At 50.1% G+C, this 15,405-nt stretch overlaps 2 protein-coding genes and 1 long non-coding RNA gene across 9 annotated transcripts in view; 2 read left to right on the plus strand and 1 right to left on the minus strand.

Annotated features, from left to right (window-relative positions):
• Nucleotides 1–675: 675 nt before the first annotated feature.
• On the minus strand, nucleotides 676–14,014 carry LOC119036833 (uncharacterized). Of its 4 annotated transcripts, XM_053660034.1 has the most exons (4): nucleotides 12,085–14,006; nucleotides 11,266–11,972; nucleotides 10,392–10,462; nucleotides 4,229–5,102 (listed from the first exon to the last, which is right to left on the minus strand). In XM_053660034.1, the coding sequence occupies exons 1-4, from the start codon at nucleotides 12,163–12,165 to the stop codon at nucleotides 4,753–4,755; spliced, it is 1,209 nt and encodes a 402-aa protein (XP_053516009.1). In that variant the 5' UTR covers nucleotides 12,166–14,006; the 3' UTR covers nucleotides 4,229–4,752. The 4 variants fall into 4 exon arrangements, with proteins under 4 accessions (XP_053516011.1, XP_053516009.1, XP_053516010.1 ...); XM_053660036.1 differs by lacking the exon at nucleotides 4,229–5,102 and adding an exon at nucleotides 676–766 and having other exon boundaries at nucleotides 11,266–14,014; XM_053660035.1 differs by having other exon boundaries at nucleotides 4,229–6,986; nucleotides 11,266–14,013.
• LOC119036834 (uncharacterized) lies at nucleotides 1,904–4,234 on the plus strand. The gene is made up of 3 exons (XR_005080077.2): nucleotides 1,904–2,294; nucleotides 2,657–2,791; nucleotides 2,973–4,234. It is a non-coding gene; the product is annotated as an uncharacterized LOC119036834 (long non-coding RNA).
• The window catches only part of IRF2 (interferon regulatory factor 2), a 72,152-nt gene continuing 68,351 nt past the window's right edge, over nucleotides 11,605–15,405 (plus strand). Inside the window, exon 1 of one of the 4 annotated variants that reach the window (XM_037128792.2) lies at nucleotides 11,605–11,696. The gene's annotated coding sequence lies outside the window, so the exon portion shown is untranslated. Of the gene's footprint in view, nucleotides 11,697–11,903; nucleotides 11,992–12,020; nucleotides 12,111–15,405 lie in introns of those variants that run through there. The other 3 variants (XM_037128791.2, XM_053660037.1, XM_037128793.2) reach the window with 3 other exon arrangements.

A 15,405-nucleotide genomic window follows, 5' to 3' on the forward strand; every position in this document is an offset into this window, starting at 1 on the left:
TTTTCTTCACATTTTCTGTTTCTCAGCTCATGCTCTTTCCCCTCCCTAACTCTGTGACCCTGTATTTATTATTTTTCTTTTTTTGCCCATTACCTTTCATTTCCTTTCTCTTTGTCTTACTTACTCTCCCCCATTTATCATTATTCTGCATTTCTCCACCACATTTCTCTAGATTTCCATAACGTGACACTTCACTTGGAGTAATCGCACTCATTACCCTTCCCCACTTTCACAGGGGGTTGCCGAACTTCCGGCCTGTCTAGGCTTGTCATTCCCCCTCGTGCCGGGCCCTTTCTCCTGCCTTGCTGGTCCCACGTCTCATGGGTGAGGTCACCTCCGATGGGTGAGCGTGGACCTTGGAGGCAATTCCTAGAGTCCGTGTCTGGGGTACAGGGTTCCCTCGTCAACGAGGACAGCGTAACTTCCTAATGCCCAAGATGAGAAAAGTGTAAATCGCAGTGTGAATACAGCGGGGTGGGAAAACTGGAGGAAACATCGTGCAGGGGTGGTGCTTCCCAGTGGGAGGCAGCAGTGACACTGTTGGACGGAGTCTGAGAGTCGATGAACAAGAAACCAGAACAGCTGTTTTATGGTCCCTGTTCCAGTTACCTGTCGCCATATAACAAACCACGCCAACTTTAGGGACAAGAAACAACAAACATTGAGTATTGTCATTACCTCTTGCAGCTGTGGGCGTTGATTTGCCTTTGGTTTGCCAGACTTGCTTGGGGTCTCTCATCTGGTCACAGGTGGACAGTGGCAGGGCCTGGGACGTGGACAGGCCGGGAGGGCACAAAACCAGAGGATTTTCCTTGCGACCCTCTGTCACGCTGGGGTTCCCACTCCTATCCCTTTGGTCATAAAGAGAGGGTTCCTCTTGGATCTTTCTCTGTGCAAGTTCAGTAGTTCTGAATTTCAGGTTTATCTCTCCTTGAACCCTCGTGGGTGCCTCATCACCCCCAAGCCTCACACTTCCACCTCCTTGAGGGAGCAGTGCCTACGTAAAATTAGGTCAAGTTCTCTATGGGTTATCTGCCTTTCTCTCCCTCTCATCATTGATTTACATCAGTATAGACTCATGGGCATTTATACTTTGCTTTACAATCTAATACTTTATTTGTTCAAATCATTTCAGCACGGGTCCCTCTTGTGTCCCCCTGACACACCTCCTTCACTGTATGTTTTGAGGGCTTCCTCACTGTCTGGCACCGGGTTCACCTGCGTGTCCCCAGGCCCAGCCCTGGAATCCACCAGGTCTCCAAGGAGCCCTGGCTCCTCTCATTGGAGGGCGGATTTAGAAACCAAGGTCTGCGTCTGGGTTCACCCCGGGTAGACGTTCCTTTCAGACAGTGTGCGTTTGTCCTAAAATTTTTATTTGGTTCTTTTCAATATCTTTCCTTTCTTTCCTCATTAAGTTCATATTTTCCTTTAAATAGGTTTTCATAATTATAACAGCATTTTAAAAGCATCCCTCTTTGCTGATCCCAACATCTGTGGCTTTTGTGTCCTTTCCAATTGATTTATTTAGATTTTGATTATTGGTTATATTTTCTTAGTTCTTGCCATGTTTACCCATTTTTTTATTGGATTTTAGACATACATTTTATGTTGTTGAATGTCTGGATTTTTGTGTGTTTGTTTTTTTGTCTGTCTTTGATGGGTTTGGGGCTTTTATTAGGCAAGCAGTTTTACTAGCATATCGGTGCTATCCCTTTAAGACCTATCTCTAACACGGAGGAAGTAGCCTCCCCCCTGCCCGCTCTGCGGGAACCTTGGGAGCATTTAGTTTACCAAGCCCCATTCTTTCCCAGTGTTTTGGAGTGCTGGCTTCCGCAGGCCCAACCCAGTATGCGGTAGACGCCATACATGGCTCTGGAACTCATTTTCTGCAGGACTACACCTTTTTGAGAATTTTGCAACTTACAACTTCCAGCTGCTCCAGCCTCTGGGATGTCTGATGTCTGTCCCCTCACTCCCTTTCTTGGTTCCATTTGGCTTCCCCGATCACTGCACGTGCAGTATGAAAACTGCCCTCTACGGAAAGCATGCGTAGTCACAGGCTCATGCAACCCTTTTCTCAAGGATCACGGTCCGTGCTGGCTCAGGGCCTGAGAACAACAGTTTTTCTCATGTTTTGTCCAGTTTTCAAGGTGTTGACTGCCGGAGGTCAAGTCCAGTCCTTGCTACTCTTCCACGGCCAAACTGTCCCTTTGGTTCTCAGTGGTGATGACAACCGTGATACTGGTCTTCCCATGCTATCTTTAGTCACGTGAACTAGCCATTTGGGATGCTTTGTAAGTTTGAAAAATTATGTTCCTTAAAATTTTGAGATTTTCTTATGCCTTTACCAATTTCCTGTCAACTGTTAATCTCAATTCTTTTTTTCTAGAATTTCTACTAGATGTTGGATCTTTTGGATTAAGGATCCATTTTTCTTATATTTTTTCTATTGTCCACTTTTCAAATGATACTTTATGTGAGCTTCACTTGTTTATCTTCCAATTATTCTATAAAACTAAAAAAATACCTGTCCTATTTCTAATTTCTAGGAGCCTTTTCCTATCCTGTTTCTTTTTATATCACTTTGCTTTTACTTTATAAATGCAGTCAATATCTTCTTTCACATCTTTAATGATATTACTATATTTTTTTTAAGTTGTCTGCACCGTCGCCATTTCCTTGGAGTTCTCTAGTGTTTGCTTTCATCACGGCCTTCAGAGTGCCTCTTAGCACCCTGGGCGCTCACCTGTCAGAGGGAGGCATCCACACCTGACCCAACGGGAAGCTCCGGGTACAGTGTTGGGCTGACCCACGTGGTCTTCACTGAGGCAGTGGGGAGCTACGGCGGGGGGGGGGGGGGACTGGCCAGTATTGTCACTGTGCCCTTCGTAATATCACTGTTTGTATTTTCTCTGGGGTAGCATCTTCCTGTCTCCCCTGTGGCAATGTTATTCTGTGCATTGGTTTTCCAGGTCTGAGCAGTGAAAAGAGGATGGAGATGTTGCTGTTTGGCACACGGACCCCCTCAACCCTCTTGCTTCGGAAGGAGCTCTGCCACCGCCCACCTTGGCCTGGAGAGAGAAGCCCGTGAACGGTGGGGGCCTGGGTGGGCTTAGAGAACTGGAGGGCTATACTAGCTTGTATAGAACTTTAATTTAATCCTGCTGCCTTCTGCACAGGTTTTTTTTTTTTTTCTTGTAAACCATTTTTATTGTATTCTTTCTACTGTTACTTATCCACCTTATACCCTTTTCCACTTCCACCCTCAGTTCTGTTTTCTCTATTCCTGTGTCTTTGCTGGGTTCTGTTGGGGGAATTTGGTTGCTTCTCACAAATACCTCTCGAACTCCCTTTGCAGGCACTGAAGTCTGACTGTCCTTCTCTCTGCTCAGTCTTACTCCTTTTTTGGAATTCTGTCTGCATATGTTGTGGGTACAGACATCTATGAATTCCCCAATGACAGACGCGCATGTCTGTTGCCTGTTCTCCTCGCTGCTTCTTGGTGGACTTTGGGAGGAGGAGTTTGGATGAGTGCGTCTTTACTCGGCCTTCCTGGAAACAGAGGCGCTCATGTTTTTATAGCAGAAAACATGTCTCACCACTACTACGAATTCTTATACTCCCTTTTTAAAAAAATTAAGGCCTAGATTTGGAGATGAACTAAATTTTAATCGAATTTGGGCTTTAACCTGGCTAACCAGAAGAAATCAACTGTGTAGTGCAAGGGTCACAAACACACACCACCAAACATCTGGATAAAATACAAGGTTAGCTAGCTCACAGGTGTTCTGCCTACATGACCACAAACTAAACATGTGGCATGAGAGGTTTTCGTCTTTAGTTTTTACCAGGTGTTTTACATCAGAATAGACATAGCCACGTAATTAAAGCACCTTGAGTGGGGGAGCGCTGTGTTAATAACCCGAGGCTGCTCTTCTCTACATCCTGAAGGTGACCACAGAGAGGCCCATCATGGTCACTGCATCTCTGGGTCACCCCAAGGTCGGCTGAGGGCACCTGCCTGAGGGGTCCAAGGAACTCACACCTGAGGGCACTGATCGGCTGACTCTAGCGCTTCTCTTTCCCGCCTAAGGAACCCGTTCAAGGATCCAAAGAAGTGGTTTTCACTCTAGTTTCAGAGGCTGAAGAGCTGCCTCCGGGTCGTATTAACTGTACATGTTTCTCCCACATGTTGGACCCGTGAGCCCCCCCAGCCCCCATCTCCAAATTTTAATTAAAGAACTATTTTCCTAATGCCAACAGTACAGTGTATAATTCAACAAAACCCCTTTGGCCCAAACACAGGCCTTTGCTTTTACTGCAGGACCAGACGAGTGTGTTAGATGGGTGTTCTCTGTGGGAGGGAGGGCGTTTTAAAGTCTGAAAGCATCTGTTGAGGCTCTTTAAAGCTGGCTGTTGCACAAACACACATGCACAGATCTAGTTTTAGTTTCTTTTTAATTTTACCTATTTGTTGAAGGGCAGCTCAGACCCCACTGCCTGTGGGAGGTCTGCAGGGCCTGTCCTTTTTGAGTCCTTGCTACACTTCACTGTGTTCTATCCGGACTTGTTTACTTCTGGCCTTGACTGACGGAGGCGTCATGCTGATAATGGACACCTACTTCCTGGTGAGTAATTCTTCAGAAGGGGTAGGAGGAGAACTGGACTGAGTTACCGACCTCTCCTGGGGCCGCTGTGCTGGCGTCCTGGACTTCCCAGTAGTGCTGAGCAGCGATGGACGCAGCACTTTGTTCAAGCGCGTGCAGCGAGCCAGACCGCCCAGCTTCCTTCCTGTGGGCACGTCCAGCTGGCCTGGGAGGAAGGTGTGCTGGCCGAGATGATGGAGGAGACATTATCAGCATAAAGCAGAGAACTCTTAATGAGAGCAGACCTCATGCAGGCAAGAGAGCACTGGCCCTGGATACCCACAGGGTTACCCTCTGGGACACTCTTCTTTACCATGTGGCCAGCAGGGCTAAGTGGGCCTTGCCCACGGGGAGAATAGGCAGATCCGCAAGGACCGAAATGCCTGCCTGGTTTACAATGTCTACATCGTGGGTCTGTGGGGTGACTTTGGGTTAAAGCACTCTTGCCAGAAGGCCCTAAAGTGACATAAACATAAGGGGGACAGTCAAGAAAAACTTAGTTATAATTAATTATCCAGGGCAGTTATCTCACAAACAAACACCCCCCCCCAGAAAACAGATGCCAAAGTGGTTTTAACTTTTTTCTTTAATGTGCTCCGTATTTCCAAATTTTTATTTTGTTTTAGAATTATTTTTCCTTGATACAAAGATAAGTAAATAAATTAATAACTTGCCTGGCCTTAAGGCAATCAAGATTAACAGCTTTGTATATACACCTTTACCCCCCGAATTCAATTTTGAGGGGATCACTCTCGTCTTTGCAGAAAGGAGATCATAATATGAACATTTCTTTGCATCTTGACGTTCATTCTTCACACTACATCCTGTTCCCTCACAACAGTCGAGGGAAATATGTCTTGGGCCCACGGCTGAATAGATCTCTCACATTCTATTTTTTCTAAAAAACTTTTTAGTTTTTTCTAAAAAACTTTTTTGGGGGGTTACAAAGAATGAAGTACAATTTTGCTTTATTTGTGGAGATGAAAATTAGAGAGAAAGGGAAAGGAAAATAAATATTTTAACTTAGGAATTCGAATACGGAATATAAACAGACTAAGCTGTTCCCTCAGCAAACTCATCACGCCACCACCGAGAGAGGGCAGTGCAAGGACTTGCACATCCCTCTGGAAAATCCACAAATCAAGAAATCCTTGCATTTCCTCGATGGCAAGGAGACAACTGGGGAATTCAGAGCACAGACTTTTACAATCCCATTGCCCTGCAGCATCTCCCCATTGCTCTTAGAATAACCTCCAGACTCTCTGACCTGACCTCTGCCAGTGTCCCCTGACCCTTCTGACCCTCACTGACCCCCCACTAACCCCCTGACCCTCACTCACAGCTCTGAAGTCACACTCACTTTCCTCCAGGTCCCAGAACATGCCAGGCCCTTTCGCTTCTTAGGGCCTTTGTCCCCCTCCTTCCTTTGCCTCGGGGCTTCTGTTGCACAACCGGGACCCTTACGGGTTGAACTGCGTCCCCTCCCAACCCCCCAGTACCCCAGGATGTGACCCCAGGTCTTTGCAGATGTACTTAGTTAGGATGCGATCCTCTGGAGTGCGGTGGGCCCCTAACCCAACGTGACGAGTGTTCTAGAAAAGGGCAAGTTGAGACACAGACCCACAACCAGGGTGAACACCACGTGCAGATGAAGGCAGAGTTTGCGGGGATGCTTCTGCAGGCCAGAGATGGCCGGCACATGCCCAGCAGCTTGGAGGCATGAACAGAGCCCTCCCTGCCTGCCCTCAGGATGAACCAACCCCACAGACACCCGGAGTTTGGGCTTCCAGCCTCTGTAACCGTCAGACAATAAATTGTGGTACTTTGTCAGGGCCGCCCTCGGAAACTAATAAACAATGTCCTCTCATTTGTCAAGTCTTAGCTTACAAGTCATTTCGTCAGTGGTTCCCTGACCATCTAGACCTGCCAGGGTTTTCTACCAAAGCTCAACCCAAATGGAAATCTGTGGCTATTTCATTGGTTGGCTTGCCTGTCTGTCTGCCGACGTCACCATGCCCCGGGAGCACGGGGCGTGTCCTGGCCTGACCCCTCACCGCAGCTCTGGGTGTGGCCCTGGAGGAGCAGTGCTCCCGGGAGTTGGAGCCAGACCTAGGAGGTGGCACCAATAGTGCACGTCGACTGTTACACACATTTGGGATTTTGAGGAGACATAGTTTTTCCAGGAAGTGAGGGAATTTAAAAATACTCTCAGGTTTTTTTTTTGTTGTTTTATGACACTCTTCCGTCTTTCTGGTTGGCAAACTCCCAAACATCAGGCAGTCTAGGAAAGAGGACACACTCAATGTCAGCCACGACCTTCACATGCTGTGAGTGAGGAGCCTGCAGAAAAATTGTGCAAGCTGTAACAAAATAACTCTTCAAATACGCAGATGCAGCGACTCACGTGGTTTGCTGAGTTTGTTACACATTTGAAATTTATTCCTTGTTTAAAATATTTTGATACTCAGATTACAGTAATTCTTTTAAAGAACTTCAAGGCAAAACTATAGATGCTTTTTCCTTCTGACTTTAAAAGTAATAAAAGCACTACTTTATATTTTATCACCTTAGAGAACTAATGAATATTTCAAAGCCATTAGGGATGCAATAAAGAAACCAGAGCACAACACATTTCAAAGAGTATTTTTTCCTTCATCAGAAGACTAGGACAAACCCTGTATTTATTACTGAGGATTGGGCAATCTCTTACTCAATGTAAATTCATGATTTTTAGGGAATAATTGTAACAAAATGAACTTCATTTCAGAGTTTCAATGAAATGGGAGAAACTCTCACATGAGGTCATCGTCCGGAAGTTCTCCGACTTGATGCCTGTCAGCTTTAACCTTTGACAGCTTCTTCAGCGTCTTCACAGTTCTGTGGTCGCAACTAAGGTCTCGCTTGGCCGTGTGGCTGTTCAGTGTGCACTTCACAAGAGTAGTCCTCGCAATGCAGTGCTGTAACCTACGGCTTTGCATCGGCCAACTGCTCTGGCCAGTGCGGCACACTCGTTTTCCATGGCCATATGGCCCTGAATCCCAGCACAAGGGAGGCGAGCCTCTGTGGCCGGGAGAGAGGTGGCATCAGGGACACGGAGGAGAAAACTCGGGCATCAGCTGGCAGAGGGGTTTAATCACGGCTGTAGGTCCTGGACACTCCAGTACTGCACCATCGCAGTCCACACCCTTAATGCACAGCTGTGGTTACGGGAGGAGGTGCCCTCAGTGCCATGCTGAGATGATATGACAACAGCTAGGGGCCAGTTTACTGGACTGCCAGAAAGCTTCTGGAAGGCCAAGGGCTTCATCTGTCTTGTTCGCTGCTGTATTCCCACAGCCGGGAAAAGTTCCTCGGCATGAATCAAGCTTGGTACCTAAATGATTATTTGATGAAGCTATTCTCATTTATTAGAAAAAAATGAATTAAAAACCTACTTGAAAGGGGTTCACCTTGAATGCATCTCTCAATTTCGTGCTTGAGGTGCATTCATGGAGACAGCCGTCACTCCACAGCCAAGTGACCCCCAGTCCTGACTCCGCTCCCTTGGAATCTGTCCAGGCAGGTCTCCTTTTAGGACGTTCCGTTTCACGGCTGCTGCGCACTCAGAAGCTCACTCTGGTTTCATCAGACAGCTCAAACAATGGTTTTCGTATGAGGCCAAGGTGTCCGGCCAGATTTCCTTCGCACGGCGCAGGTTACTTTTCCCAGAGACTTCCAAATGGTTCTATCTTGCTATATCAATCCACTTTCCCTCCAGAGATTTATGACTATACTCATCTCATCAAAGGGCTACGAAATACTTCTCGACGGTACACATCAATACCATGTGGATCTGAGGGTCGCGTTTACACATTCTGCCTGCAGTGACATGTCATAGAGGGCCTGAGGCCAGAGATGAAGTTCATTCTCTGCTTTAGGAGCCCAGGGGCCTGGAGAATTAGAAACGAGAGCCTTTCCTCAGGGAGCTCCCAGGCCTCTGGAAAGGCCGAAGCTGGTGATGCCTCCCAGTTCCCTGGCTGGTCAATGAAGTGACAAAGACAGGGTCGTAGGGAAAGGTGTTTTGAGTTTAGTTTTAGATACGTTTACTCTGAGGAACATCTAGCAGGGAATGTGCCCAGAGCTCAGAAGTCACCCATTTCGGAGCGGGCACTAACTAAAACTCTGGGCATGGGGGAGGGCATGCAAGGGGAAGGACCGTCGAATGAGAAAATACGAGCGTTGAGGACAGAGAGTCTGGAAACGCCATAATGTAGGGGGCTGGCAACAGAAGAGGAGCCAGCCAAGACGCAGGACAGGACGGAGGGATGTGACATTGTGGAAAACGGGAGGCGTGATGAGCATTTTCAAATGTCACATAAGATATGGAGTGGACGAGGAGTGGAAACAGCATTTAGAAAACTTACTAGAAGGAAATACACAAAAAATAGCAACAGGCCTATTCCTGATTGGGGAGATGGCAGGTGGTGGATTTTCTTCATTCGACTTTTCTATATTTTCTGCATTCTGTACAATAAACATGGGTTGCATTTATATATTAAAAAAATAAGCCCTGACCAGCGTGGCTCACTTGGTTGAGGTGTCCCTCCTATACACCCAAAGGGCTCGGGTTCAATTCCTGGTCAGAGCACATGCCTGGGGTGCTGGTCTCCAGTTGGGCACAGGAGAGGCAACTGACTGATGTTTTTCTCCCTCTCTCTCCCCCTCCCCCTTGCTCTAAAAATCAATAAGCATGTCCTTGGGTGAGAATTAAAAATAATGAAGTCTAAAATAATTTATGGGGACCAAGTAATTATTAATTCACAGATATCTGAGTGCGTATGTGCTGGGCACCACACGAAGGATAAAATGATGAACACGAGGCCGGTTCTGTTCTTCGGAAAAAAGCATGACAGCTGCTTTGACAAGGGAAGGGGTTAAGACTCATGGGGCACGAGAGCAGGAGGCACCACTAGAAGAGTAGTTCGGTGGCAGATTATAACAGACTTTATATGCCTTGTCAAACGATGTGGATTTTACTGAGGGGAGAAGTTGGGGTTGGAAGTGTGCCTTGCCTGAAGTTAATTTTCTCAGCAGTGTGGCTGCTTGCCCGGAGGTGTCCCCGTTAGGAGACAGGGAGCAAGGCCAGTGCAATCAGTGAAGGAAGCCATGCTGTGGAGAAGGAGCTAGGTCCAGGCCCAGGGAGACCTGGGAGCAGCATCGCCTGGTCTGCAGGACACTGTGGATTGGAAGGGCGGCAGGTCCTTGAACAACACTGTTCGGTTCCCTGTTCTTCCGTTGTAACATTGATGAGATGCTACAGGAACTTACCCTTCGTTTCCATCAATTAGCTCACAGTAAAATTGGTTTCTTTGCACAGTTTCACTTCAACTCTCAGAACCTGTCCACGACCATGTTAGTTGAGGGAAAACAGGCATCACTAATAGGTTTTTCGTGTGGGCCCACGGGGTGGGTAGAGTACTGTCCTACAGAATTTGTACAGCGTGGCTCTGATGGCCTGCAGTGGCCTTGCTGTGCGAAATGACCCAGTGAGTGGCCGTGTCAGACAGGATTCTGGGAAAGGGGTGGGACATGTCTGCCTGTGAGGTCTGTCTCTCAGATGCCACCAGACAGAGTCCTGAACCGTCCTCTGTCTCATCCGCACCTCTGCACACTTCGGCACTTTTCTTTTTCCAGTCCATAGAATTCAATACTTCTGCGACCAAGAGGGGCGCTGGACTTACGCTTTTATTATAGAAAAGTGTTTACCTCTAGATAGCTGTGGCCTCCCGGGAAAGGACGTTCTCTGGGTAGAGAAGTTTGGGAGAAGCCTGATGAAACTTCAAGGCGGGGAAAGAAACAGGTATACGCGGTTGAGGATCAGTGCTTTTAAAGCGAGGTCCCAAGTGAATGGTATACCTTAAGGTGACAGGTACTGCACCTGTATTCCTGCATTCTCTCTTTCTCCCCCATTTTACAGCCTTGCAAACTGAGCCCTTATCCAGACCAAGGATGCTCAGCTAGTAAGTAAGTTAAGGAGGCCAAAATGGTCTCTGCCCCAGCCAGCCGCGACCGACATTTTTAGGCAACATTAACGCGCATCCTTACTCATGTCCTTGGGCTGTTAACTAGCATCCTTGACCATGTCCTTGGGCTGTAAAGGCAACTGCTGTGGCACCGGCCGTGGAGAGCGTGCAGGGCGCTACTCCCGACTTCCCAGGGGAAGGCCGTCCTTATCTCGGAGTGAGCAGCAGGTGGTGCCTGCGATAGCGGCAGCCCCTCAAGTGGTTACACCCTCAGCCCCTGATAGGGGCCCAAAGGGTGCAGGACGCCCGCCCTGAGTACTGTTGTTTTGCCAGTTAATTGTTCCTTCGAGTGGACTGGGTTACAAAGTCTCTAAACACCACTTACACCTGCCCCACCTACTGAGTGGACGCCCCGTGCGTCCCGGGACACCCCCTCCTCCCCACCCTTCAGTAAGTATCCCCTAGGACGCAGGGTCAGGTGCCCGCCCTCCCTCCGACAGCCACTGCCCCCGGGCGTGCGCCGCGCCCCCCGCGGACCCCCGACCCGGACCCCACCGCGCTCGCGTGTTCGCGCGGCGCGTGCGTGGGAGCGCCCCGCGTGCCTCCCACAGACTCACGAGCAGCCGCTTGTTGCTCCCGCTGCCGCGACGTGGGGAAGTGAAAATGAAATAGACTTTTCGAGAAATGATGAAAGCCGCCGGGCCTGCCAATGAGCGGCGGCGGCGAACTTCCGCACCTCGCGGCCGCCGCGCGCCGCCCTCCGCCCCCCCTGGCGGTTGCACAAGCCCGAAACAAACACGGGGGAGGAAGGGCGGAGGGAGGCGGGCGCAGCGGGGCGGGGGGCGGGGGGATTTCCAGCCTCGGCTCCTCGGTTTCCTCTCCTTGTTTTGCTTTCGATCTGGACTGTTCTCAGGCAAGCCGGGGAGTAACTTTTAGTTTTGCTCCTGCGATTATTCAACTGACGGGCTTTCATTTCCATTTCACACACCCTAGCAACACTTAAATCTTGCGGAATTGCACTGGTAGCGTGAAAAAGCACACTCGAGAGGTAACATTTTTTTTTCCAATAATAGTTGTGACTGCGCGAGTGTGTTTTTCGTGAGGGCATGTTTATGAGGACCGGAGGGGATGTGTGTGTGTGTGTGTGTGTGTGTGTGTCCAGATGGTCTGACATGATGTTTTGCAGACGGAGAATGCTGGGGCTCATAAATATTAATACCGATTTTTGGAGGAACAGTCCGCGCGGTTCAGGATCATCTGATTTTAGGGGAAGCAGGTTCTGCTGGTGTAGCTGCTGCTGCTGCTGCTGCTGGGTCTGCTGAGGCTGCAAGGAAGAGGAGGAGGTAGAGAGGGAGGAGGAGGAGGAGGAGGTCGGTGGAGGTTTAATTTCACTTTTGGATTTGCAGATGCGGAGAGGTGGCTCCATGGACACTGACCTGCTCAGTGTGACTGCGCGCCCCAGGTGCGGTGTGTGGGGGTGCAGGTCCGCTGGAGTCGGGCCTCCTTTTACAACACATTGATCGTGTGCGAGTGTGTGTGTGTGCACAGACGCCGTCGCCCCCAGATCCGAAGGCGGGGAAGCGGGTCCTGCCCCGTGCCCGGTGGCTGCGCCTGTGCAGGCAGCCTCCGGCGTAAATAAGCAGGCAGCCACCGTCCGCCCGGCTGCCCTGCGCGGGGCTGGGAGAGGCGCCGCCCGCCGGGGCCGGAGGAAACTTGATGGGGCGCCCGCCCGCCGGGATCGGGGGAAGGGTCCCGGGCGCGCGGGCTCGGAGCCGGACTGGGCGCCGGGCCTGGCCGGCGCGCCCGGCTTCCGCGGGGCTGGGCCGCTGCCGCCGCCGCCGCTCGGGAGGGACGTCGCGTCCTCCTTCCCGTCGGCCAGCGCCCGGCCTGGCCGGGGGCTTTGTCACTGCACTTGTCCGGGCGCGTGGGGGGCTCTGGAGGCGCGTCCCGGGGGTGCGCCGCGCCTAAGGGTCATCTGCCCTGGCCGCGGCCTAGCGCCAGGCGCCTCCGGGTCCCCACGGGCGCCCCGAGCCGGCCTCGCGCGCTGGGCCTGACCCGCCTCGACTACGGAGCGGGCGAGGTGGGGGCGGGGAGCCTCCGGGGACCGAGCGGTGCCCTGCTGGCACGCTTGGGGGCCCGCGTCTCCTGGGGGACCTGGGGCCGCGGCGGGCTGGGGACATGACTGCCCGCCCCACGCCCTCCGACCCCGCTCTGGGCGCCGTGGGGCACTCGCCCGCCGGCCGAACGTGGTTGGTGCAAAGCCGCGGCCGCCACTTCCTTTCCGCCTGGTCCGCCGGGCTCGTCCCCGAGCGCTGCCCGCCGCGGCCAGTCGTGGCGCTCGGCCGCTCCCGGTGCCACGGCCTGGGGGGTCGGTTCCGGAAGCCTTTGCAAGTTTCCAGGGCTGCAGGATGCAACTCGGTCTCCTCCCCGGGACACGCCGGCATCCCTCTTTGGCCCCAGGTCTTGGGGCATTGGGCGCCCTCACCCCCTTGCCTCTTTAGAGGGGAAAAGGGAAGGAGGCTGGCAGCTGAGCCAGGCGCAAAGGCGCTGCTACTCCGTTCGCCAGTTAGGGGCCCGGGCGGGGCGGCCTAGGCACGACCCTTGCTCGTCACCTGTAAGTGCGACTCCTGGGACAGGCAGTGGAGGTGGCCCCCTGTTGTTAGCGGCTTGGCTCGGGTTTCACTCGATTTTGAACCTCCCAGGACAGAGTTTGGAACTTGGGGACATTTTAGGCGCTGCCCGCCTCCCTGGTCTCCTCTCTCTAGCGTGGGCCGCGCTCCTGGTCCTTGGTTCCTCGGTTCGGGCATGAAAAAAATGCAGAATCTTCCTATATCTGAGTGGCCTTCTGCCACTGGCTGCCCTGTCGCTGTGACTCGGCCTGTTTTGATGAATGGCTCCGGAGGGTAGAGGAGAGTGACATTTCCTCTGGTCAATTTTCAGGAACCACCAAGGTCGCTGTCAAGCCTGCAGTCATTTATTACTTTTCAGACCGATGGCAAATAACGCTGGAACTTCGCGGCCGGCAGTTTCTGGTGCTCCAGGGCAGGTGCAGATGAGTCTGGAGACTGGGGAGCGCCTTGATGTTAGGCAGATGCTCGCTCCCTTACCGGCCTGGAGGGCCGTCTCTGTTTAACGTCATCAGGCCGGTGCACTTGGGCTTCTCTAGTTTTCTCAACCCCCTATCATCCCCCCTTTTTTTAATGGAGAAAGGGGGGGGGAGAAACCTAAAAAATCCATTTTTTAAGGAAACTTCAGGAGACGGAATATTTAGAATGTAAACTGACATTTCTAAGGGGCAACCTTGGACCATCTATTGATTGACGTGGCAGAGCCTGTCATTTGACTGTAATTAGTGAATGATTATAATTTATAACTTAGCCTGTTGTGTAAGAAGTTAGCTTTTGGCCTCTGAGATCAAAGAGTTCTTATCTGTCATGATTTGTAACTGCTTCTTAATATTAAACATTTATATATTTCATTCTCAGAGAGTTGTCCTTTTTTCCCTGTTAATCTTGAAAAGGTAGAGATAATTCCACGTCCCACAGATGGAATCACCTGTGAAATGTCAGCCTAATCAAAAGGAAGGGTTTGTACTTAAATTGGAAGCAAATTCAGGCAAACGGTTGTCTTACAGCTCTGACAGATCTGTGAACTATGGCCCCACTTTTAGCTTTTTGAAATGCTACCTTAGGCAAATACTCAAAATACCAAGGCTAGTTAAAGATGTTTAAACTTCACAGTGGACAATTTGAAACTTTGGGTGTTGGCATTGGGCGTGCGTTGAAATTCTCATGTCCCCAAGGATATCGTACTTCTATTCTTAGTACCATTGAGTGTAAGCTCTATTATAGTTTTTAGACATTTTTCATACAGTTCCCTTTTGGTAGGGGACAGACCCCTGAGCTCTAAGTAGGGCATGCAGGACACAGTTCCATTATGTGCTGTGTACCAGAAAGGGCTTCAAGCAGACAAAGGCCTTTATTCATTTAATGCATTTCCCTAGAATGTCCAGTCTGCCAAGGACACAGGGTTAGGCGCTGTGGGTTCAGCTGGGAACCTCTTCCCCGCCCCCACCCCCACCCAGGAATACTGCATTCTAGTTAGGGAACTGTCAGTACACAACTGAAAAACAAAGGCAGTAATCATCACCTGGGGTTAGTTCTGCGGAAGGTAATAATAATACTCAACCGGCTATCTGATCGGGTTGCTCTGGCAGACAGGTAAGATACTGTGTTTGAAAAGAAGGTCCCGCGAGTTACTCCAGTCTACCAGTGTGTAAGGCATGAGTTTACAGAATTCTATCAGATTATTGTTTATTTTTTAAGTATGCTTTTTAAATTTTTAAAAGATTTTATGTATTTATTTTTAGAGAGAGAGGAAGGGAGGGAGAAAGAGAGGGAGAGAAACATCAATGCATGGTTGCCTCTCACGCGCTCCCCGCCCCCCCCCCCCCCCAGCCTCCACTGTGGACCTGGCCCAAAACCCAGGCATGTGCCCTGACTGGGAATTGAACCAGCGACCCTTTGGTTCGTAGGCCAGCGTTCAATCTACTGAACTACATCAGCCAGGATATTATTATTAATTTTAAAACGCCAGGAAATCCTGACTACAGATGAAACAAACACTCAATTTCTCTTACAGAATTTTCAGCCAGAAGGGGCTACTTATTTTGAGACTATATAAATAATGGTAGGAAATTTAACAGGGAATGACGTTCCAATAAAGCAGCAAAGTGTTTAACAATGAAATATGATATT

The sequence above is a fragment of the Artibeus jamaicensis genome, unplaced genomic scaffold (genome assembly GCF_021234435.1).
Source record: "Artibeus jamaicensis isolate MK-2021 breed Jamaican fruit bat unplaced genomic scaffold, CSHL_Jam_final scaffold_833, whole genome shotgun sequence".
Classification (NCBI taxonomy): Eukaryota; Metazoa; Chordata; class Mammalia; order Chiroptera; family Phyllostomidae; genus Artibeus; species Artibeus jamaicensis.